At 50.0% G+C, this 25225-nt stretch overlaps 3 protein-coding genes across 3 annotated transcripts; all 3 read right to left on the reverse strand.

The window, feature by feature from the left end:
* Positions 1-1014: 1014 nt before the first annotated feature.
* Positions 1015-1278, reverse strand: MIND_01121400 (DNA-directed RNA polymerase subunit; the record flags this gene model as incomplete). The annotated part of the gene is made up of 1 exon (XM_037367771.1): positions 1015-1278. One exon carries the CDS (start codon positions 1276-1278, stop codon positions 1015-1017), a length of 264 nt encoding a protein of 87 aa, XP_037215603.1.
* Positions 1279-3795: 2517 nt separating this feature from the next.
* On the reverse strand, positions 3796-5722 carry MIND_01121500 (DNA-directed RNA polymerase subunit; the record flags this gene model as incomplete). The annotated part of the gene is made up of 8 exons (XM_037367772.1): positions 3796-4626; positions 4670-4935; positions 4982-5265; positions 5324-5391; positions 5441-5501; positions 5549-5596; positions 5644-5665; positions 5710-5722. 8 exons carry the CDS (start codon positions 5720-5722, stop codon positions 3796-3798), a joined length of 1593 nt encoding a protein of 530 aa, XP_037215604.1.
* Positions 5723-6218: 496 nt separating this feature from the next.
* Positions 6219-6656, reverse strand: MIND_01121600 (DNA-directed RNA polymerase subunit; the record flags this gene model as incomplete). Its single annotated transcript, XM_037367773.1, has 4 exons — positions 6219-6299; positions 6352-6424; positions 6485-6493; positions 6550-6656. The coding sequence occupies 4 exons, from the start codon at positions 6654-6656 to the stop codon at positions 6219-6221; spliced, it is 270 nt and encodes an 89-aa protein (XP_037215605.1).
* Positions 6657-25225: the final 18569 nt, after the last annotated feature.

The following is a 25225-nucleotide window of genomic DNA, read 5'->3' on the forward strand; positions in this document are numbered from 1 at the left end:
TGGAGACGGGTACGCGAATCGGCCGCTGCACTGCCGCTGCGGCCGCTGCAGCGGCACTTTGCACAGCCACTGTGAGCGGCAGCTCAAGTATTCTTTTCACATACATCACATCCTTGTACTTGAGTACATTTCGAATAATATCAGTCAATTTCCACTTGTATCATTAGCTAGAACAAAGTGCAATTGTGTTTAAACCTTCCAGAAATGCCTCATCAAAATTGGTACAAACAATGATAAACAGCCGCTGACAGCTGTGCAGCGGCTCCAGCGGCACTTTGCAGCGGTAGAGGTTGATTGTTGCAAGCCGCTGCCGCTGCTGACATAATACTTGCAGCGGCCGTGCAGCAGGAGTGCAGCGGCACTGCAGCGGCGACACTGCAGCGGCAGTGTTACATTGCTACTGTGGTGTCACACTGCCGCTGCAAATGTCACAATACTGCTGCTTCACATTGCAGTTCGGCAAGTGCAACGTCTAGCCTGTACATACATAGAGGAATCGGCCATGATGGCTCGCAGTGTGAGGCGGAATCCGGATTCCGGATACGGGCCTCGAGCGAGGTGCGTCGCCTCTCTCTGCCTTTCCTTCCCACTGCCAACTAGCCGGTCAGGCGCCGGAAATTTTCAACCGCGCTCAGGCTGCCCGCGCACTGGCATGCGTGCCGATGTTTATGCCTGAAGGCCTCAGGCTGACTCCTTACCCGTGGCGCAGCGCAATCGCCGGCGCCACATGCATCTGGACCAACTTGAAGCAGCCTGAGCGCCGTGCCGCATGACGCCGGTCTGGTACGCGAATCAACCGCTGCAGGGTCGCCGCTGCGCCAAAACTGGACCAAAGTCGAGAGCAGTATATTCAACTTCAGTCTTGACTCTTCAAGTTCAGATAACTTCAGGAGGCGTGACCGCGGCACTAGCAGTGGGCAGCGGCAGTGTAGCAGCGGTACTGCAGTACTGCAGCGGTGCCACAGCGGTATTGCAGCGGCAGTGCAGCGGCCCTGCCGCGGTTGCAGCGGCCGATTAGTGTAGCCACATTGGAGACCCTCGGTGGGTCATCAAGTCGCAAAGAATCGCCAGATGTCGGTAGTTGACGTAAGAACCATCGAACTCGATAACACCACGAAGCTCCTTCAGGATAGCCGCACGAGCGGCTTCAATACCCAACACATTGAAAATTTCAACGCAGTTGTTGGAGTATGTGCGCTTGAAGTCAACACCGTCGATGCACAACACCGTCCGTCTCCAGAACCCATTCCTCTCGCTTGCGAAGAGCGATCCTGCCATCGTCTTCTGTCACGACCTTGTCGTGCTCAGCCAAAAACACCTTGCGAATGTCTTTCACACCTCGCAAGCTGACCGAGTTCAACATTGTGTTCTCGAGCTGACGCAAGAATATATCCTCCTCGACGTTGTCGTCGTCTTCCTTGTCCCTCCGCCAAGCACTCGACACTGAATGACAAGCTTATCCGAGTTGTCTTCGCTCCAGATGACGAATAGGTGAGTTTTGAAACTTTCAGCAATCCGGCTTGCAACATAGTGCATCGTGAGTTTGCCGACCATCTTGTTCCGGTTGAGTTCGAGACGAAGGAGCCAAGGAGACTGCAAATGCAGTTTGTTCTCGACCTCCTCATCCGGAATAGCAAAGAAATCTTCAACGAAACCTTGATCCTCCTCAATGATTGTCGAGGTGGGATCAGGATATAAGAGCAGTTTTCACAAAAATTTAGTCATTTGAGTCTGTCCTCTTTCCATTGAGGTTTTGAAGAAGGTTGTGGTTTTTTTACCAGGTTGTGGTGTGTGGTCTACATGGTTTTTGCTTCTCAATTGATGGTTTGTGGTGGTGCTATGAGATTTATGGTTATGTTTACTATGTTTGAGCTTCAGGTATTGTACATTAAACCACTTACCCACATTCAAATCTAGTAGAAATTGATACTATGATGGCCGATCAATCTCATCAATCTTGCTATCGCAGTTTAAGGCATCCACCTTCTATATATATCTAGATTCTCCTGGTCTCACCGAGCTTTAGAGAGCCTCAGACATTTGAACTGCAAGGTAAGTAAAGCCTTCCAGACTTTGGAGCTTCGCAAAGAGTATTAACTTGTTGTAGAGCATTGATGAATTGATCTGAATCTGATGGGAGGGGAGAAAGGAAATCTTAATTTTAGCTTCTATGTCAGGGGAACCCCTGATGCCGTCACTTGATCCCATCAAGCGCCGCGTCTCCGCTCGCGTCTCCGCTCGTGTCTCCGCGTCTCCGCACCCTAACGCTCTCCCTCCCTCCACTGCCTGCACCACATCCCACATCCAGTGATCCCGAGTCTTCGACTTCCCTGGCCACTCCCCTCCGGAAGTCCATCCGGAATCACCATCATGGATCACTAACGCCATCGGAGACCTCTCCGGATGTGGATGCACCACTTCCCTCCGAGACCTTGAGCTTATGGCCTTCTAGCCTCTCCGGGCTGTTACTTATCAAGGTCTCCCTACCATCTCTATCCGCTGGACCTCTTGGGTGTCCCCAACCTATGTCAGCATTTGGGCTTACGTTCGGATGGCTGAGCTTTGCCATGGCTCCGCTCTCTACTCCGCCACCACGGCCCCCGTCATCGGGTCTTCCCCTGGGTGAGGCCTACTGCCGTTAAGGCTCGTGCCTACTGCAGCGCCCCAGGCTGCACGCCCTCACACCTCCACCTCTCTGGAGACGTCTGGGGACGTCTCCGAGTGACCCCCTGTCGCTACCCTCCAGTGGTCATGGCTGGCCGCCATTCCCATTGGTCCTCTTCGACACTCCCCAGCCCTTGGGCCAGACCAGACTCCTTCCCTTTCCGCTCCACGCCTTCCCTCTCCGTTTCCGGCCGTCACGTCACGGTCACACACCCGGAGTCGATTCCGATTCCGATTCCGATTCCGGTTGTCACGTCACGGTCACAAGCGGAGACGCCCAGAGGCAGCCTGGACCTCCCGAAGCCCTTCTTGGGCCTTCTAGGGATGCCTGGGCCCCTCCCTTGGCATCACGGTCCCAAACCTGCCTCTCCGGAGCTTCGAGGGCTACTCGACACTCACCTAGGGTCCATTAGCGACACCTGACTTCTCCAACCCATCATCCGTCGTTACGCAGTCACTCTATCATTACTCCGGTCACTAGTATATAGTAGTGCACCTGGGCAGAGGGCTCCTTGGCTTGTTCTCTAAGGATTCCCCCTCTGCTCAGGACTCTGATTTCGAGCCTCGCGAGGTTGCCCTTACATTCTAGACACTTGCAATACAGGCCTGAAACCTCAACCACAGAAATCAAAACCTTAACCACAGAAATCAAAACCTTAACCACGGAAATCAAAACCTTAACCGCAGAAATCAAAACCTCAACCATGTATGCCACAAGCAAAAAAATGGCCTCAACCACAAAAAATGAACACAATCATAAGTCATAAACCACAAACCACAAGCAAATAATTTTTTGTGATAACTGGCCTCATATCAGGATCATAGTAGATCTCCACCGCAGAGGTGATTGTTCGCAAGGACGTATATTCGAGTTCATGAGCGACAGTCAAGGCAAGATTGCGGTTGACCGAGAGATGCGGTTGGAGGTAGACAGTGAGGGAAGGCGTCTTGATGTTGGCGGCGACATGATTTCCTTTAGACGAGGGACACCGAGCGTCACGTTTTTGCTAGAAAGACCAGCATAATGGAACGTGTTGAGCGTCATTTGTGTCGCAGGTTCTCCAATCGATTGTGCGGCCAGAGTACCACACATTTCACCGGGGTTGACGATGGCCTGGTTGAATTTAGACTCTACTTCACCCAACATCCAATCGAACGCTTCTCGAGTGAAATGGAACCGTTCGAGGACATGACGTGTTGCAAAGGTTGACCGAAGGTGCATTTGGAATCGCAAGACAGCATCTCCCAAGCATCTCCATTAGCAATTGTGCTTATCGGATCATTTCCACGAACGACCACAAGTCGTTCGCCCAATTCCCTGACTGCATCAAGTATGTATGCTGGCTCAAGGTCACTGGGTTGGCGGCGATCGATACGGAAAATTTGGGTGGCATTTTGGATAATGCGCTGCATGTTGACAGGAAGATAGAAGTTGGTCGTGTTGCCGGCACGAGGGAAGATGAAGGTTCGCAGCAGGTTGCGGTCGTCAGAGAGTTGTGTGTATTCCTCGTCCAGTTTGGCCTGTACTAGTAGTTCCAACGAGCTGTCATCCAGGCCGAGTTGGAGAACACCAGGCATGAAACCGCCCTTCTCGTCTGTCACATCCACTCGGTAGTCGTGACGAAATTGTTCGTCGTTCATAGCGAAGGTCGCGATGTCCTGCTTTTCAATGAAAGCACCATCCATACCATCCTCACCGTAGATGAATTGGATCAAGTCGCCAAGGGAGTTTTGGACCGTGCCATCGTAGGAAACCATCGCGTCCTCCAGTGCCTTCACCAATCGCCGTTGGATGTAACCCATCTCTGCTGTCTTGACGGCTGTATCAATCAAACCTTCACGACCAGCCATAGCATGGAAGAAGAACTCCTGGGGCGTTAAGCCACGCAGATATGAGTTTTCCACGAAACCGCGAGCCTCGGGACTAAAATCGTCCTTGGTGAAATGTGGCAAGGTTCGGTGCTTGAAACCGTCAACCTTCGACCGACTGCTGCCCAACACAGACTGACGTCTGCAAAATGTTGATGAAGGAACCCTTGGAACTGCCACCACCATCTGCTTGACATCGTTCTTCCTTCCAGTCCTTCTGCGCAAATTGACCCGAGTCGTCAGGAGCCAGATTGAGTTGTCGCTCGACCAGACTTTCGAAGGACTCTCGGATCGTCATACCAAGAGCAGCTTTTAGCCTGTCGTGTGTAGCATGCTCGATAATGTTCATGACGTTGGTTTTGCACTCTACGATCTTTGGCAATAGTGTCGCCAATACCGATACTAAAGCCGTTGTGAAACAGCCAGTAGTTGACCACCGTCTGTAGACCAGTGGACAGCTGCCGAGTTGCCTCTGGCCCTTTCTCTCGGAATACTACGTGCACGAAACCACCCTGCGAGGTACCGGAAGTCTGTTTCTCCACGGTTCCGAATATGATCTCGCCGTTTTCAATCAACATGCCATCGTCGAACACGGGGTTGTTGCTCTTGTCTTCAGCGCCGCAGGATGGTGATGCCGTGAGGAATGACCATACTAAGAATCTGCTTGCCGGACCAGGGAGGTTTGGGCTTGAGGATTGCAGGAGTTGGTACTTGTCCGTCCCAATCAGGAACCTAGAGCAAGATGTTTTGAACTTGGTTCCAGTCAAGGAAGGTATCGCGGAGGGTGAACTTGCAAATGCCGCAAAGCGTGTCTTGGACAATACCCATGACTGGCTTATTGGCTTGAGGAGAAACGATCTATGAATGAAAGATGAGCTTCCGCGTTGGAAGAAGCGATAATTCGAACCTGGCGTGGAACCCATGCCATTTGACTGAGCTCTGCCCACGTCTCTTCGCTCTGAGGCACACTGAATGATTGTCAGTCATGGACGAGGATCAACGTTGGTATACGTACTGCATGTTCATCTCGTCTCCATCGAAGTCGGCGTTGTAAGGAGGTGTGCTGGATTTCTGGGTAAGAGATGCCGAACGACATCACCAATAACTTACACGGAAAGGTTTAGATGGAAGGCTAGAACAATGAGCTGGAATTGACGAAGCAGATCAACAACTTACTGGAATATGGCATCAACTTCAATCAGTGACTCATCATACTCATTTTGTGCAGACTAGGCTGACGGTTGAAGAGAAGTTAGAGAACAAAGCTGGCCGAAAGATCAGTAGAAAGTTATGGAGTTCAACAACAACAACTCACTCGCCGTCCTTCAGATGACGTTCTACAACCCATCCATATTGGAGGAAAGCATCCACCCGTTTATTGTATCTCCAGTCAATTCGTTCACCAGTATCCCGTGTTAGCGAGCGCCGGGGTACGCTGTCGGACCATTATGAACGAGCTCTTGTAGGTAACTGATGCTGTATGGCGTTACCGAACAAACAATGAGAAATGAAAATGCAATCAATAGTAACCCCTACCTCGTTCAGGATACGTCAAGTTCATGGCAATACGCCAACCTCGTCTATTTCGAGATTCGGGTCACCGGTAATGACGGTCCGCGCAGAGAAATCGACCTGCTTGCCCATCGAAATTGCGAATCACCCCGAAGACGACCTTCTTTGCCCTCTCATCGAGCATGAATCAGTGACTTGGCGGGGAGTCCCGACGTTCGTGCAATATCCTTGTCAATGTAGGGCGCGACATGGCACTGCGCAAGTAAAAGGTCAGAAAGAGTCAGATATTCAGATAGAAAAACGAACCTGAGATGCTAGAACTCGGAGATGTGCGGGAGTCGCTTCATTTTCACATCTCCGGACATTGTCGGACGCTTTCCTAGCTTCTTCTAAGTCGAGTCATCCTCGCTCCTCATGGTGCCACTATCGACAGCAATACTGGGTCGGACTGGAGGCGGTGGAACAGGTAGGATGGTGAGGATTATCCATTCTGGATGAACATACTCGTCTGAGAGTCCGAGTGGATGAAGATCGCGATCAGAAATCTTTTTGAAGGTCGTATGAATATCTGTGGGGTTGAAGAGACGTTTGTCGGGTTGTGAAGACTTCATTTCTTGTGAAAGCATATAGTAATGAGTGGGAATCGTGAAAAGACAGCGCCTACACCATCGTCATCCTTGGGCTTCTCGTATCGTGCGAACTTGAAAGGCTTAAGCATTCTTTACGGTTGCTGATAGCCACATCTTCCGAGTCCATGAGCTTTCTTCTGTCTCCCAGACGGTGAAGGACTGCCAAAAGCCGGTGGGTAGGATGGAAGGATGGACCGCGAAGAGGATTGGAAGACTAGGACCACCTCGGAGCAACGGTAACACCCGCTTTGCGCTTCCGATTCACCCAAACACGGGCGCCAGCGCGCTGGAAGGTGGAGGACAGGATGATGTGGTGCTTGATTACATCATCATCTCAGGCCCACCGCTCTTATAAAATTACTAGCAGGGACCCGTGCTACGCTACGGGGCTCAAGCGATGATGGCAGGGGATTCAAATTAAGGTAGATATACTGACTATTTTTAAGCAGATACTTGGAAATGTATTTAATTTTGCGTCGTGACATTCATATGCCCAAGATTGTGTCGAGCGCGAGGTTTCGTGTAAGGCTGGCGAGCCGGTGGAAGATCAGTGTTGCCAACATGCTGGCGGCGGACATTTGTGGCTTGCCGTGGTTGTGAAAGTGGGTCTGGTCGTAGTACGTGAGGCCTTAGAGGTGACTGCAGTATCGAAGATAGTTAACATGGTTCTTAATGATGTAAAGTTAGAACGGTCAGAAATGAAGATAAAAACATACCTGGCTGTGTGTCTGGCGGCGTCGAAAGCTGCTGTCGTTCTTCATTGGCATGCTTGAGAGGGCGGATAGGGCGGGGGACCAAAGAAGAGTGAGAAAATATTAGGGAAAAAAAGTTAAAGAAACCGGCAGACCTGGTCTTCCAGGTTCCTGCGGCTGAAATGGCAGGATTCCGCACCAATTTCTCCTGTCGAACAGTTTGCTGTTCCTCTCATTTTCAGCACTGTCGTTCCCATCATTGTCGCCGGCCTATTGAGCGTTTGACGCGCCTTAGATTTTGCGTTGCTGGAGGGGACGGAAGAAGCAGCTAAACCAAAACATTAGCTCGAGCCGTTGGAAAAATACAAACACAAACCGTTAATCGATGTGCATTTGCAGGCAGCATTAGCAATGGTGGTGGTGGTGGTGGTGGTGGTGGTGGTGGTGGTGGGGGGGGGGAGGGGGAGGGGGAGGGGGAGGTAGAATGAGCTACAAACACGTTAACATATGTAAAAGAATCAAACAAAAAACACGGACATACATTGACCCAACGTCTTGAAGGGGCTGGAGTTGGAGAAGAAGCTCTGTTCTCCACAGAAGTCACATTTGGAGTCGTTCGAAGCTGTTGGCTGGGAGTATCCTGCTGAGCAAACGCTACTTCATGACTCTGCTCGCGCTGGACAGCTTGTTATGGTTGTGCATCTCCTCCAAGGTTGGTATGATCTCCTAGTGCTGTGCGATTGACCAAGATTCGACGTGGCATCGTTTCGGTGCTGCTGAATACAGCGAGGGTTGCAGGGAAGGGAGAGAGGAGTCAGGAGTCAGCAACCTGTTCAAAATAGAGGATTAGAGTGTGTTTGCAGGCCAGAATATCACTCACACTGAGATTCTGTACTTGCAGTACGCCCTGTGACTCAACAGAGTGAGTTCAAGATTGTGTTGGCCAGTGTCGCAAACTGAGACTCAGGTATCATCTACCCAGAGACAGGCAGGTTGCAGAGGGGGCAAGTGTGGTTGTATTGAAGAATGTAGAGAAATACAAAGCTCGTGCATGGTTGAAATTGAATGGGATGTGGCTACGCGGTAGGTAGTTTTGTCGTTGTCAGGGTTGGCAGAAAGTCATGTTGTCTGGGGCCTTAGGAGGCGGGAAATCGAATAAGTCGGTGTCTGGAAGTCAAGTAGTCCGGTAGTTATGAGCCATGGGCGGCACTGAGGACCCATAGCGTCTGGCAGAAGAGAGGAGAGGAGAGGCGAATTGACTTTTGAATGACGCGATCTCATTAATATTGGCTCATCACTCCTGATGTGACGAAAAGTGACACCGAAGTCTCTTGTATAATAAGATTGGAGCTCGAATTTCGAACGACAACCGATTGGTTCACCGTGCGGAGGATTTTTTTGCGGACTCGGAACAGCATAACAATCCAACCGACATGGACACAAAAAAGAATCGAATTCACGTTGTTGCTGTTGTAGTTTTTTTTTTTTTTTTTTTTTTTTTTTTTGTGGCACGTTTGGTCTAGTGGCGTGTAAGAGCAGATTTGGTCTACTTCCCCATCAGCTGAGCGTATATCTCTTTCGAGATTCCGCACCGCATCACTCGGGCCGACATAGTCGGTCGCTCGCCACCCGTGGGTGTTTGGCTATGGGATTTAAACCAGGCCGGGGAGGGAAAGAAAAAAAGAAAACCACCTGAGGAAATGCTCAAGAGCACTTGTGTACAGCGTACACCTTGTGTGGGGCTACAGTCGGAGCACGAACTCAAGGCGTTCTGGCCTGCACCCCCATCATGTCACGGCATGTCTCGGCTGCCCGGCCGGCGAGTGCTTTGACCAAGCTTTGACTGGGTTCCCTCCACGCTGTCATTCAGCCTCCGGAGTGTGTGTGAGAGTGGCTCGGCGTCACCGTGAGGCCGGGAGGTGGGAGGCGAGAGGTGGGAGGCGGGAGGTGGGAGGTGGGAGGTGGGAGGCGGGAGGCGGGATGGGTGGCGCAAGAAACAGAGAGAAAAATCCATAAATAAATTCAAGTTTTTTTAAAATAAAAACATAAATAAATCCAGATAAAAAAACAAGGGCTACACTACTGAGTGCGACTGCTGTCGGTCTTGTCGCTTTTCGGGAGAAACAGGTATTATACGAGCACGCTTGGAATCTCTCTCGTCCTCGTCATCGGCACGCTCAGGTGCTCGGCGGACGCGTGATTGCGTCGTCTCGTGGAATGAGATGTCCTGCGGCGCTGCATGTCGGTTAGAGCGCAGTGTAATTTGAGTTTGAAGCTTCATGAACGTGTCTTCGAGCCCGCTGATTGTCGCCATCTGCTGCTCGGTGAACGCGGCAGGATTCTGCAAGCTCTTGAAGGCATCGAGACAGCAGTCAAGCACATGCTTGACCTTGTTGATTTCAAAAAAGAAGCGGGAGTGGGCTTGAGCTTCAAACGCGTCGGCTGCTGATGGTGTCGATGTTTGTGAGGCAGATTGGATAGATGTCGAGTCCGCAGACATGAGTGGTGCTGCATCCAGCGGAGGCAAAATGAGTGGCGTGAGCAACTCTGTGGTTGTCTCGACATCCTCTGACCCTTCGCTCGCGGCATTCTCATCCCCACTCTCACTTGTCGCCTCATCCCCATCTACCAGTACCGATTTCCACGCGTCCCGAATATCGTCCGCTAAGGCTGCCGTAGGGGTGGTCGCAACAGTCAGCGCGGTCAATCGCCCGCGAGATTGGTAACGAGGGCGTTCACGAAGACGTCGGGACGGAGACGGCGACCTCCACGCTTCCAGTCCGCAATGTGCGAGTTCTTCAACGCACCATTGAAGCCCTCGACATGATTGGTCGTAGGAACGACCCGCGAAACAGGGCAGTTCAGTCGACGTGCCGCCTCGACTTCGACCAGCATCAGACCAGCTGTCGAAAAGGCCAGCGCGCAGCCAGAATCCATCTCCGAGGTAGTCCAGATGTTTGAAGACATTGATGGCAATATCGGGGAGCGACCCGCCATTTGCAGCCTTGAGAGCCGTCTCCAGAGTAGCCCGCTCACGGGCGATGAATGCTCTCGCCGCAAACCTCCAGCCGCTCGTCCTTTGCCTTGCGGGCCGAATAATGAAAGATAGCGCTGGCCAGCACTGGTTTATAGTGCTGCGAGTCCGGATCAAGCCAGTCGTCGATGTTGTACTCTGCTCGTTCCCTGAGTTTGACGCCTTTGAGACGCTGGAATTGGCGGAGGATGCTCCGAGTCTCCTTGCGCTGATCGAGAAGCCAGCGATACGGGTCTTTGACGCGATCCACAGGAAATCCCGGGTACCCGTGTTTGCCACGCCCGATGCGGATGAGCTCGACATTCTTCCGAAAGATTGCCCGCATCTGTGCGCCGCTGGACAGCTGCTCGGCGCCGTCCGGTAGACAATGGCCGCGACTGGCTGGTGAGGCCGATGCTCCAGCATCGCCGAGTCGCAGGCGGCGTTATGCCTGGCGAGCCCACGGACACGGAGAATGGCGCCGGTCGGTGGATGCACCGTAATCTCGAGATGGGCAGGGCAGTCCGTCAGCGGGAACGCCGCCGTTCGATTCTTGCTGTGTTTCCCTTTTGTGTGGTCATAGCCACAAGTGCTGAGAAGGAGAATAAGCAAGAGAGCTGTGCAGAGCATGTAAAGACAACACACCAGACCATAAGAATGTACTTGATGCTCCATATGGCGGGAGGGCTACTGCGGTCCTTGTGGTTTGACCAGGCAATGGACCAATGCCCTGTCGGACAAGGACCGTCAGGATCATGGTGGACATTGTAGCGGGCGAGATGTGAGATGGCATCGACCTGGGCTGACGGGTTGGCGGTGTGGTCATAGACTAAGTCAAATACTAGGTGGCTCTTGGCCACTATCGCCGCCGCTCCAGCATCAGAGACAAACATTTTATTTTTGGGTAGTTTTGCGATTGATGTCGGCGGCAGTGAGTCGGGGAATGCCATTTGGCGGCAGGGTGCGGTCCTTCGGTTTACCAGGCATCAGGAATGATCATGAGACGGGGTAGAGATGGTGGTTTGTGGTGGTTTTGTACAGAGTGGCAAAGTTTGTTGGGAAGTCATATTGGGCGGACAATGGAGGTCTGGCGAAGAGGGCGTCATGGGAAGCGGAGAGCAAAGCGACAATCCCAAAATGACATTTGACAGCTCTTGCCGAGCGTGCCGTTGTCCGATCAGCCGATGATGGGGGTTATGTTGCGCGAGAAATCCTTGTGCCTTATTGACCTCCAGATCAGCTTTTCCGTGACATCGCTGTCGTCTTCTACCGCTGCTGAGGCCTGTGCAAGGCTCATATTGTGGCGTGTGGCGGGCCTGTTCATGGCCTTCAGGTATTTATCCTTGCTCATCTTGATTTTTCGAATGATTTTTGTGGTTAGCGATTGTGTCATGGCTCCGAGTTTCGCCCCGGGAAGTACCAGGTTCGGGTCAATTGACATTCGTATTTCGTCGGTTGCGTCCTTGTTCGCGCCTTCGCTTGCGAGTCTGTCTGCTGCTTCGTTCCCTCCAACACCTGCATGGCCTTTAACCCACTTGAAAGATGTTGGCGCCCTTCTCTCGCGCAGTCGGGACAGTGTAACTCGTGCCAGGTCGCCGTTTTCGACCGTGTAAAATCCCTCATCTTCCCATCGTCGTATGTTTTTTGTCATGCCGTCGATCACGTACTTGGAGTCACTAATTATTTGCAGGGGTTGTTCGATTGGGCACATTTCCACGTTGTATTTTCTTAGATACTGCAATGGCATCTAGACTGACCCCATATTCTCGACCCACTTTGGTCATTTTCGCGAGATCGTAGCCTATGCTTTTCGTCGATGTCTTTGGCTCCCAGTTTTGGAGGTACGGGTTTGTTCGTGCATCTATTTCAGCTGCATCGCACTCGCTTGTGCCTCTGATGGCCAATATCTCATCAGCCACATAAGCCCAAAGTGGGCGGTCAGGCCCCAGGTTGAGGTATCTTTGCAGCCATGTAATGGCGATTGCCTCGTTCCTTGTGACTATGTCCAGCAGGTCTCAGCCACCTTCGTTCCTGGGCGCATAGACTGTTTCACGGTTAATTGTCACGTGTGTTTTCCCAGCCTAGAGGAAGTGCCTTATTCTCATCTCCAGGCGCTTTTCCACGTCTTTAGGCATCCCTTGCACTGTGGCCATGTACTGTGTCATGCCTCCAACAACCATCATTACTAGTACTATGAGGCGTTGACCTTCCATCGTGGGATTGCCTAGCTCCCACTGCTCAAGTGCCTTGTCTATCTTGGTTTTTTGGGCCCGCACCCCCATCATCGGCTGATCGGACAACGGCACGCTCGGCAAGAGCTGTCAAATGTCATTTTGGGATTGTCGCTTTGCTCTCCGCTTCCCATGACGCCCTCTTCGCCAGACCTCCATTGTCCGCCCAATATGACTTCCCAACAAACTTTGCCACTCTGTACAAACCACCACAAACCACCATCTCTACCCCGTCTCATGATCATTCCTGATGCCTGGTAAACCGAAGGACCGCACCCTGCCGCCAAATGGCATTCCCCGACTCACTGCCGCCGACATCAATCGCAAACTACCCAAAAATAAAATGTTTGTCTCTGATGCTGGAGCGGCGGCGATAGTGGCCAAGAGCCACCTAGTATTTGACTTAGTCTATGACCACACCGCCAACCCGTCAGCCCAGGTCGATGCCATCTCACATCTCGCCCGCTACAATGTCCACCATGATCCTGACGGTCCTTGTCCGACAGGGCATTGGTCCATTGCCTGGTCAAACCACAAGGACCGCAGTAGCCCTCCCGCCATATGGAGCATCAAGTACATTCTTATGGTCTGGTGTGTTGTCTTTACATGCTCTGCACAGCTCTCTTGCTTATTCTCCTTCTCAGCACTTGTGGCTATGACCACACAAAACGAAACAGCAAGAATCGAACGGGCGGCGTTCCCGCTGACGGACTGCCCTGCCCATCTCGAGATTACGGTGCATCCACCGACCGGCGCCATTCTCCGTGTCCGTGGGCTCGCCGAGCATAACGCCGCCTGCGACTCGGCGATGCTGGAGCATCGGCCTCACCAGCCAGTCGCGGCCATTGTCTACCGGACGGCGCTCGAGCAGCTGTCCAGCGGCGCACAGATGCGGGCAATCTTTCGGAAGAATGTCGAGCTCATCCGCATCGGGCGTGGCAAACACGGGTACCCGGGATTTCCTGTGGATCGCGTCAAAGACCCGTATCGCTGGCTTCTCGATCAGCGCAAGGAGACTCGGAGCATCCTCCGCCAATTCCAGCGTCTCAAAGGCGTCAAACTCAGGGAACGAGCAGAGTACAACATCGACGACTGGCTTGATCCGGACTCGCAGCACTATAAACCGGTGCTGGCCAGCGCTATCTTTCATTATTCGGCCCGCAAGGCAAAGGACGAGCGGCTGGAGGTCTGCATTTCGACGCCGGAGATGGAGGAAGCGGCCTGGCGCTATGGACACGAAGGCCAGCTTCTTCTCGACGGCACTTTCGGGGTCACCAACTCCCCACTGCTGCTCTTCATTGTCATGGTCGTTGATGAAGCAAACAAGGGCATTCCGGTCGCATTCCTGCTCTTTTCAGCGCCGACCGGAAACCAGCAGTCCTCCGCAGGTTACGACACTGCGATTTTGACAAGGCTGCTCATGCACTGGCAAAGGCAGCTTGACACCACGTCTCGCTGTGCCCGTCCTGCCGCGACATCGTTTACTCCGCGAACGGCAATCACCGATACCGACATGAAGGAACGCGGGGCCCTGCTGGCTGTTTTTGTGGGCATCTGGCTCTTGATCTGTCGCTTCCACCTCAAGCAGTGCTGGCGCAATCACCGGACGCAGACCTTGAAGGGAACGACCCAGCTCGTCATCGATTTGCGAGATCGACTGCGACACTTCGAGCAGCTTTTGCTGCAGCAGCCGAACGAAACTGCGGCGAGAGCATTCATCGCCCGTGAGCGGGCTACTCTGGAGACGGCTCTCAAGGCTGCAAATGGCGGGTCGCTCCCCGATATTGCCATCAATGTCTTCAAACATCTGGACTACCTCGGAGATGGATTCTGGCTGCGCGCTAGCCTTTTCGACAGCTGGTCTGATGCTGGTCGAGTCGAGGCGGCACGTCGACTGAACTGCCCTGTTTCGCGGGTCGTTCCTACGACCAATCATGTCGAGGGCTTCAATGGTGCGTTGAAGAACTCGCACATTGCGGACTGGAAGCGTGGAGGTCGCCGTCTCCGTCCCGACGTCTTCGTGAACGCCCTCGTTACCAATCTCGCGGGCGATTGACCGCGCTGACTGTTGCGACCACCCCTACGGCAGCCTTAGCGGACGATATTCGGGACGCGTGGAAATCGGTACTGGTAGATGGGGATGAGGCGACAATTGAGAGTGGGGATGAGAATGCCGCGAGCGAAGGGTCAGAGGATGTCGAGACAACCACAGAGTTGCTCACGCCACTCATTTTGCCTCCGCTGGATGCAGCACCACTCATGTCTGCGGACTCGACATCTATCCAATCTGCCTCACAAACATCGACACCATTAGCAGCCGACGCGTTTGAAGCTCAAGCCCACTCCCGCTTCTTTTTTGAAATCAACAAGGTCAAGCATGTGCTTGACTGCTGTCTCGATGCCTTCAAGAGCTTGCAGAATCCTGCCGCGTTCACCGAGCAGCAGATGGCGACAATCAGCGGGCTCGAAGACACGTTCATGAAGCTTCAAACTCAAATTACACTGCGCTCTAACCGACATGCAGCGCCGCAGGACATCTCATTCCACGAGACGACGCAATCACGCGTCCGCCGAGCACCTGAGCGTGCCGATGACGAGGACGAGAGAGATTCCAAGCGTGCTCGTATAATACCTGTTTCTCCCGAAAAGCGACAAGACCGACAGCAGTCGCACTCAGTAGTGTAGCCCTTGTTTTTTTATCTGGATTTATTTATGTTTTTATTTTAAAAAAACTTGAATTTATTTATGGATTTTTCTCTCTGTTTCTTGCGCCACCCATCCCGCCTCCCGCCTCCCGCCTCCCGCCTCCCGCCTCCCACCTCTCGCCTCCCACCTCCCGGCCTCACGGTGACGCCGAGCCACTCTCACACACACTCCGGAGGCTGAATGACAGCGTGGAGGGAACCCAGTCAAAGCTTGGTCAAAGCACTCGCCGGCCGGGCAGCCGAGACATGCCGTGACATGATGGGGGTGCAGGCCAGAACGCCCCATAGTCGGTGACAAGGCGATGGTAACAGCGTCCTATCTGGATTTGCCTGTCGAATAAGGCACGTATCCAAGTTGGAGAGGGGAGAGGACCGGTTTGGGGAAAAATCACAAAGAGGAATGAGGCGCTGGTGCCGCATTTAGCACGGTCTGCGGGAAATAAGTGGGGTGATTCGGAGAAGATGGCTCGGGAACGCACCTTGAACAATGATTGTGTAGAGTCGTCCGCGGCCTATGTCTGTTTAAAAGACAGATACACCTCCTTGACCAAACGGGCTGCACTTTTTGGGGCTGTCATGGTCATCCAAGTGCAAACGACAGAGCTTCGGTCTTGCGGGATGCTGACGTCTATGGAAGCGTGATTGAATATGTACTTGAGGTGGGAGACGCAAAGAGCAGGCGTGTGGAGGTAGAAGTTTGAGGAATGCTTTGCCTGCGAAAAGCAATCCAGGTAAGTATGGGCCAGGACCAGGGAGCTCATTACTCACCGTGAAGCGCACAGAAATCACCCAATGGGAGCCAGAATGCCCCACTACAAGGCCCTCAGCGACATCTCTCTATCCCGCCCAGCCCAATCGACCCGCTTTTCATCGTCATCCTTCACAGAGGTGCCACGTTATTGCCCTTGGGGCCCCGGACAGGCCCGTTCATAGCGGTTGTTCGCAAAGGTTGCGACGGAAAAGAGCTGCCCGCGTGCGTGCGGGTACATTGGGCGGACGACATTGAGGAAAAGGACAAGATGACGATTTCCTTTTTCGGCTGCGCGATGGTTGTTCCCGATTCCCACCTCGCATAATCCGACAATAATAGAAGAACATACCCGAATGATGGCGACATTCCGGAAAAGGTTGTCTTGGTAGGCGTCAGGATTCCATCCATTGTCAGGGTAACAGAAGGAGGGAAAGCGGTTCGCCGATGGTGTATACTTGTGGGCAACGATCAGGTCGTTGATTCTGGAAGTGGTCAGTCGGGAGTGTCCGAGAAGATCCAAGAGAAATACTCCTGAGCTTTGCCTGAGCTTCCGGACTAGAACGAAGATAGATGAACGAAGTTAATAAAGGATGGCAGAGGGAGTAGGTGTACTGACGAAAGAGGAACGGCCGGCCTATGAAATGAATAAGACAAGGGAGGAAAAATAAAGCGCTGTTACTCTGAAGGTTTTTCGTAGGTCAGAGGGGGGAAGAGGATGCGATCCCTCCAAGGCATTATGAGCATCCGCAGTTGTGGGTGATTCATGCCACGCCGGGCCTTGCTGGATCCTCCATCGATGAGCCATAGTGGTAGTATTTAGACTAAAAACCCTAGCAGTAGCCAGGGAGGCGTATGCCTAAATACCTAACTCCAGTTAGTCCCCTGGCTGTACATTTTTCATAAGCTGTTGCCTGGCCCAAATCAGCCCGGGTCAACAGTGATGGCCGGTATGGCTTGATCCAGTGATGGCAAGTGATCCTGAATCGGAAATTGATGTTGCTGTTAAAAAATTGGTACTATTTGATTGCTTATGATGGCTGGCTCAAATAAAATGGAAATGATGATTGCATCACGCGGTCACATATGTCACATGCTTTGATTATTTGATGCCTGCTCAGATTCGGCTGATGGCACTGATGGTACTGGATATATAGCTGATGGCAGACCAAATATGAGTGATGACATTGATAGCATAGTAGATATGACTGATGGTGAGTGGAATATAAGTGATAGCGGTGATCTCGATGTATACATGACTGATGGATAGGAGAATATTGCTGATGTCACTGATAATAGTGTATGTATGGCTGATAGCAGGCCATATGTAATTGATGGCAGTGATGGAGTGTTAAATATAGCTGATGGCAGTGATTAATGTGAACATATGGTTGATGAAAGGTTATATATCCAATGAGATTGATGTTATAGGATAAACCATTAGTAGGCTCAGATACCCATTACATATGATAAGACCACTGTTATACATCTATTAATTTAGGAATGGCCCTCAATGGCAATGGAGAATTCAAATTATCAACCTCAATACCCCACTGCTTCAAGTGTACCAGTTTCACAATGTCACATTATATGTCACATGTCACACTTCACATGTCACACTTGTGACATTGTATACAAACTAGTAAAAAGCTATAAATTTTGATCAATTCAACCTATATCATATATTGACATCAATATCTTTGCTTCCCCTTATACACTTAGTATATCAACTTGTGGATACTTCCAAAGACAATCTCTCATCTCCTTTATATACTATTGACCTACTTCTTCTGATATTAGCAGTCTTAATCCTATCACTTAGCCTTTAAACAGGCTGAAATGTAGTCAGTCAACCTCTTCCATTCTTATTTCGTCAACCATATACAGATTATGGATGCTTACTATGGACCTTACTCAAGTATAACTATATTATGTAGGCACTCAGTTGGTTCAATGATCTGAAAGTTTATTTTTAGACAATTATTGATATTGGCTTGATCATAGAATATCCTTACTATTTCTTCATAGATAATGATGATTGCAGTTGTTCATGCTAGTAGTAAGCTACTAGCTCCTACTATGGACCTCTGATTATATATTGGGACATGCTTTGACATCAAATAGCTAGTAATATAGAGGACTGCCTAGACCTTAATGACAGTGTGGTCCATACATGTAGGCTGGATTACTTAAGGTAGAAAAGCACTATAGTATGCATAGGATGCATATACTGATGCTTGTGAAGTTTGCTCCCTACTATCCAAAGTTCTCAAGATATCTTTCATGTTGTTAATTATTGCTGATCAGCTTATCATCAAAAGGTCTGATCGGACATCAAACCCTAAAGGGAGTATCCATGAGCATATATGAAGCCTCTGACCTATATTGAGGTGCTCCATTGACTTGGTACAAAGCTGTAAACCTGACATCAAAGAAAAACTATTTTTAGTACTTTATCTCACAAGGACAAATCTGCCCTCACAGCTGCTAGTGAAGGACTTCAGACTATGCAATATACATCTTTTACTTACCTGTGACCCCCAGAAGAAGAATAGTGAATTGATAGGGCAAGTAGTAGTCAGAGAGAGATGAGAAGAGTATGGGTGCTTAAGACGAAATGAGTACTCTTCAACTGTGTCAAATGAGATTCCCAAAAGTTCAAGCAGTGACTTCAGTCATAACAGACAGAATGTAGCTGTGGACTATTCATAAGGCCCTGTACAGAAACTAACCTTCTATCTGCCTTGGTTCTGACAGAATCCCTACATCAATCTGGATCTGCACACAATGATGAACTCATTGCCATATGAATGTCATCTCAAGTTTCCATCTGGGTGGCGATTTCAGAAGGGACACCTTATACCTTTTGGAAAATTTCAATATTTTGATGATATATGATTGGGGGACTGTGATGGAGCCCTGCCAAATTCCAGGGTTATAAGAGCAATAGTGACCAGTAGAGTGCTGATGATGGCATCAAAATGAAGTAAAGGTGAGGAGATATCAGTAGCCTCCTTATCTGATATAAATCACATCTATCAGAACATATACCTTCAATATCCATTGGATATCAAATTGGATGACAAATGTGATGGAAACCATATTTTAGTTTATGGGCACGATTTTTCATAGACACATAACTATATAGAGGAGCTACTGAATACATCTTCCCATATTTAAAAAACTGTTCTTGATCTGCTGTAATTAACCAATCAATTTCCGATCTAAAAAGTATGATTGCCTTGTAGGATTCGACATACTGGTTAAATCCCTGATGACAATAGGGCGATCTAAGGGGGCCTTGGGGGCCAACATATTTTCTGAAGTCCACTCATGAATTGATGGCATTGTTGGCTGGATATGTAATCAAGAAAAGTCAATTTTGAATCAGTTGCTGCGTCACAGATTGATGAGATCAGATGTTAAAATTCAATACATCATTTCCGACATAATATGCGAGCTCTATCTGAGACTTGGAAGACTATCAGTACACAACTGGCTGATATATAGCATGCATCAAATGTATCATGTACACTAGGTGGGATATCATGTACACTCGGTTATCATGCTCTGGCAACTTTTTGAGGCACAAATGTAGCCATTCAAAAACCGAGTAAACCCCCAGTCAAATCATGGTCAAAGCTATACCGGTTGTCTCACAGTGGCCATTTTGTTGTGAAATCAGCTCAAAATGATTAGCCCATAACATTGTCAATACTGGGTTAATTCACATGACATCTATGTATTTGGGTCTCTGATTTTCATGTTGTTCACTATGTAAGGTAATTTGATGTCATCAAAACAATTTGACAGGCCCAGACAAGCTATGAGTGAAAGTGTGTATATCAGGATCTTCCCACATCACTGTCATCAACTGATTGATCAGACACATCAAAATCACAAAGGATAGTCTTGATGTATATAAATCTGGCTAAAGTGTGCTGATAGCCGCAGGGAACAGGACCATACATTCAATTGATTTAATTGATTTAATTGATTTAATTGATGATACTATTAGTCTATATATAATCAATTCATGACAAAACAGAGAGATGGGGCATTTTGATGGTGATACTATACCTTCTAGTTAGTTCAGTATTAATATGGATAAGTAAAGGCTGTATATAAGCTAATTAAGAAGGTCGAACTTTTGAAAAGTCTCTCGTTTTTTCGAGAATTTTGCCTTTTTTGGCCTGAATATTGAGCAGATCATAGACATCATTTAATGAAAGTTGGAGAGCTACTTCCAGGGCACATTTTGATATTTGTCACACATGTCACACAATGTGACACAAGACGTCACTCGGCATTTCACGGCCACCAGGTTCATATTGATCCAGGACTGCTTGATTTCCGGCCCTAGGCAAGTAGGAGAGCAACTTATATAAATTTCCTAACACCAGCTAGACTATGAGCTGGAGTTAGGTATTTTGGCATGCGACCGCCTGGCTGTGTTTAACACTTTTCGTAAAGTGCTACAGCCACGGGTGCATCGATGGGGGGAGAGAAAAAGTCGGAACCCGGGACGGGGAGTAATATGTTCAGATTATTCTTGAACGTGTTTGTGTCACCCTCTATGGCTAGATCTATGCATAAAATGCTGGTGAGGTCCACAGAAAGCTATCCATAAGATATGGGTGTTTCACCAGAGACCTATAACTGAGACTTGTGACAGGAATTGTGACAGGAGATCAAAACTGATATTACACAACAGGATTAACAGATATCACTTATGTAATATCATATATAATATCCTTAAGTCCTATTTCTTCAGGCCGATGACCCGGTATGTAGTTAGGGGGACTGTGTGATAGGGAAAAGAGATTATCATCCTAATTGGGATGAAATTGATGGATCTCTATATAGCCATCAGAATCACTGATGCCAATCAAAAATGGTTCCACATCAAGGTATATATCTAGATGCCATCACTCCATCACTGATAACCCTCTCAGGTAGTCTAATAATAATAAATTCTGAAGATTTACTGAGCGTTTCCAATTACCCCGACTTATGATCTATGCAATCATCTATGCCTTGTTCCTCATATGCAACTCCTCTTCTACTTTACTTGACCTTGTTCTAATCTCGTTACTTACTTTGTTCTACCTTATTCCGTTTCCGTTACTTCTCACACTATAAATACCTTGATGTATCATCACGTACTTCAGTTTGTAAATTAACGTTGCTGGTCTCTATCTCCCAGCGTCGTCTCGACTCCGCTCTTCTCTTCTTGTCTTGTCTTGGTCAACTGGAAGCCCCGGTCACCCTACTCATCCTTCTGTGGTGTTCCGCCCTAAGTGCTCTACTGTAAACCTGGAGGATTTACATAGTGACGTCACCTTTTTCTTCTCTGATTACGCTACATCACTGTACGTGTAGTATAGACGGAATCACCCCAGCTAAGGGTCTTGTTGTACTTGGGACCCCCAGCTGAGCTCTCTAGTGTTTCCGGGCTCACCACACGTCCGGTTTCCACTTTTTTTTACAACATCCACTCTTGACTTACACACATTGAACCTCATCACCAACTCTCCCCTCCCAAACGAACCTCCAAACCACCACCGTACGACTCGCCGAAGTCCCCCGGAGATTCCCGTCAACTTGCCAAGCATCCGTACGCTAAGCGAGGTTGCGGCGAGCCACGAAATCTCTCACCCTTCATTCACCGATCGACCGGCCGGCCAACACACACCGGCTCATACCCCATACAGGCCCACAAGCCTTTCACACTGGATCACGGCCACCGCGCCTGCATACCGCTGCACCACACGAGCAACCTAGCTCAATCATAACATGACCACCGCGTCCAGTGTTACAACGGGACAGGAAACCACCGGCTACCCGGGCATCGGCGGATGCCCAAATCGGGAAACCAAGGACCGAACCCTAGCCCTGTCACAAGTCACAATTACCCGCTCACCCGCGGTACCTTCCTCACCCCCACATCACTGCCCAAACACGATAACCCACACCGCAATGTCTCTTGCCCGCGCTACCGTCACAAACACCGACCCCTCGAAACGTTGTCCATCGTTGTCGTTGGGCACTTACGACCCCGAGATCCTCCGCGAATTCTTTGACGCGCTTGAAGACCATGCCGAATCTGCTTCAGTAACCGCCAAGAATATGGTCGCGCGTACCTTGAAGGCCATCAAGGATGACGAATGGGTCCAGTATGTGCACGGCGATAAGGATCGTCTACACAAGTTGCCGATGGATGCATTGAAGACAGAAATACGCGAATTCTTGCTGGGCGCCAACTGGGAGGCAAAACAGCTGTGCGCCGTTCGGCATGGTGTGCAAAAGCCGGAAGAGGGCTTCCTGAAGTTCTATGTACACCCGGTTGGTCAGCGCCAACGAACTGCTCTTTAACACCAAATCATATCTCGATGAAGCCGCTATTCGCGCGCTCACGCGTCTTCCCACTGTCTGGACAAGCTCAGCGACGTGATGGACGATGTTGCAGACGACCTCACGGCTTTGGTCACAACACGCGAGTGGTCCAAAGCTGTTGAAGCGATTGACTTCAAACGTTGCAAGGACGAAGCGGCTCGCAGGGCGGAAATCGCGGCCGCGTTGGCAGAGCAACAACCTGCTTTTGCTCGTGCGGCTGGGAACAAACGCGGACGCGAATACCCGGATGACGAACAGCTCATATGGCTGCATCTATGCAAAAGATGTGGATACCATCCTAGGGGGGTAATGCAAAAGATGGGGGCAACTGCTTGTAAATTAAATTAAATAACACTGTTTTCTTGTTTGTAGCTGCAATTTCAAGGTATCCATGATGGGATCAATGGCATATAGGTATGTTGATCAATGTGGAACGATTTTTGATTGCCATCAGAGCTTTTGATGACTGCATCTTGCTACATCAACCTTACTTAATCGATTATTAATTTTTTGGTCCCTGGGCTTATAAGTCCCAAATATAATATTACGAATATTCGGCCCAAAGAAAAGGTGATTTCTCTTCCTATATGTATTTTTATATTAGTCATATCTCTTGATTCCAGTGAGAAATTCATGAAATACATCTGTCACAACATCTTTTGCATTACCCCCTTGGGATGGTACCCACATCTTTTGCATAGATGCAGCTATATGTACTGTGACGAAGCCCACAACAAACGTTTCCGTACTGGCGAGAATGCTCCGCCTCGCCCTGCAGGCTCACGCGTGAAAGTGTTGGGCGAAGACGAGCGAAAGCTGTTGGATGAGAACTTCGGGTGTCGCAAATGCCGCAAGCCCTTCGTTTTCCATTACGCGCGCGATAACTTGTGCGATTTCCCTTCGGCCGATGTCGAGAAAGTGACAAAGAAGACAATTTCGACCGCGAAGGCCAACCTGACGGCAGAACAGCGCCAGAAGCTTGCAGAGAGAACGAATGGACCGGCTGTAGCAGGATCTTCGAAGCCGTCCGCTTTCCAGGGACGGTCGGCGCCAGTGGCTGCCCTCATTCAGGACTTCTATGACGAGGATGCAGAGGATGATTCGGACTCGGAGTCGGATGTGGCGGAACGTTCTGTGCGTGCTGCCAATGGCCCAGAACAAGTTGCTGACCGTGTACCAGTTGCAGACGACTCCGGCCCCTTACGGCGCTCGTCAACCTCGTCGTCCCACTACCTTTGGGACTGCCTGATCGAAGGAACGCGAACGAATCTCCCTCTACCGGTCCAATCCCTTATCCACAACGGCTCTCACCTTGTTCTTATCAAAGATGACTTAGTGGACCTGGTGGGGCTCCAACGTAGACGCCTCCATACTCCTTTCTCTTTCAATCTCGCTGTTTCCAACGACTCGAATCCAACTCCAAAGATCACTGAATATATTAAGCTACGATTAATCTCCCAAGACCACCAATATGTTTCACGGACTGTACGCGCTATGGTTGTTGCCGATTTGTGTGTCCCCATACTGTTGGGGACCCCCTTCCTGTACCGAAATAAAATTGTGATTGACCATGAACTACGAACAGTAATCAATAAGTCAGTGGGCTACAACCTACTAAACCCCTCCTCCCGTGCCGCGAGTCCCGCGACCTAAGCCTGTAAAGAAGAAACTTCGGGAAGCTATGCGGGAGGTACACAGTCAGAGACGTCTCCTCGCTGACCAACTTCGAGGTGTTTGCGAGGCGCGGCGTGACAAATTGGAAGCGCAGGGCGCTTTCGAGTACGGCAAGCCCGTGGGACGCGGTAGCTGCCGTGCGTGAGCGGATCCAAGTACTCGCTGAGTGGGAACGACTACAAAACTTGGGTAACTCAATAAAGAAAGATTATAGGGCCATCTTTGACCCATACCACATGTCGACGACTTACCGACAGATGTCGATTGCGAAATCAAGATGAAGGACGCTTCCGCTACCTTGACACGGAGGTCTTATAACAGTCCACGCAAATACCGTGAAGCATGGAGCATGCTGATCAAGAAACACTTGGATGCGGGACGTATTCGTCCCTCAAATTCGCCGTTTGCTTCTCCAGCGATGCTCATTCCGAAGGCGGACAAAAGTGTACTGCCGAGATGGGTCAATGATTACAGGGCAGTTAATGCCAATACAGTCCACGATGTATTCCCTCTGCCGCGGGTCGACGATATTCTGGCGGATTGTGCAAAAGGTAAAATCTGGTCGAAAATCGACTTCACGGACTCTTTCTTTCAGACTAGGATGCACCCAGAGTCTGTGAAATATACCGCAGTTAACACACCGCTCGGCCTATAGGAGTGGTTAGTTATGCCACAAGGGTTGCGGAACGCCCCTTCCGTACAACAGCGTAGAGTTACGGCTGCACTTAGGGATTTCATTGGCCGCTTCTGCCATGTCTATATCGACGATGTAATCATTTGGTCGCAAGATGAGGCGGAGCACGCAGAACACTTGCGAACGATATTTCGCGCGCTCGAGAAAGCTAGGCTCTATTGCAACGAGAAGAAAACTCAACTCTTTGCCTATGAAATAGATTTTTTAGGCCATCATATATCTCAGAGAGGGATTGAACCAGACAAAGGGAAGGTAGAACACATTTTCAACTGGCCTACTCCAAGGAACTCGTCTCACGTGCGCGCGTTCCTAGGCCTAGTCAGGTTTGTCGCGCAGTTTCTACCGAACTTGGCAAAGCATACGGAAGTGCTGACAGCCCTGACCACTAAGGCGGCGGA

The sequence above is a fragment of the Mycena indigotica genome (genome assembly GCF_014461135.1).
Source record: "Mycena indigotica strain 171206Taipei chromosome Unknown Mind.scaff0010, whole genome shotgun sequence".
NCBI classification, from domain to species: Eukaryota; Fungi; Basidiomycota; class Agaricomycetes; order Agaricales; family Mycenaceae; genus Mycena; species Mycena indigotica.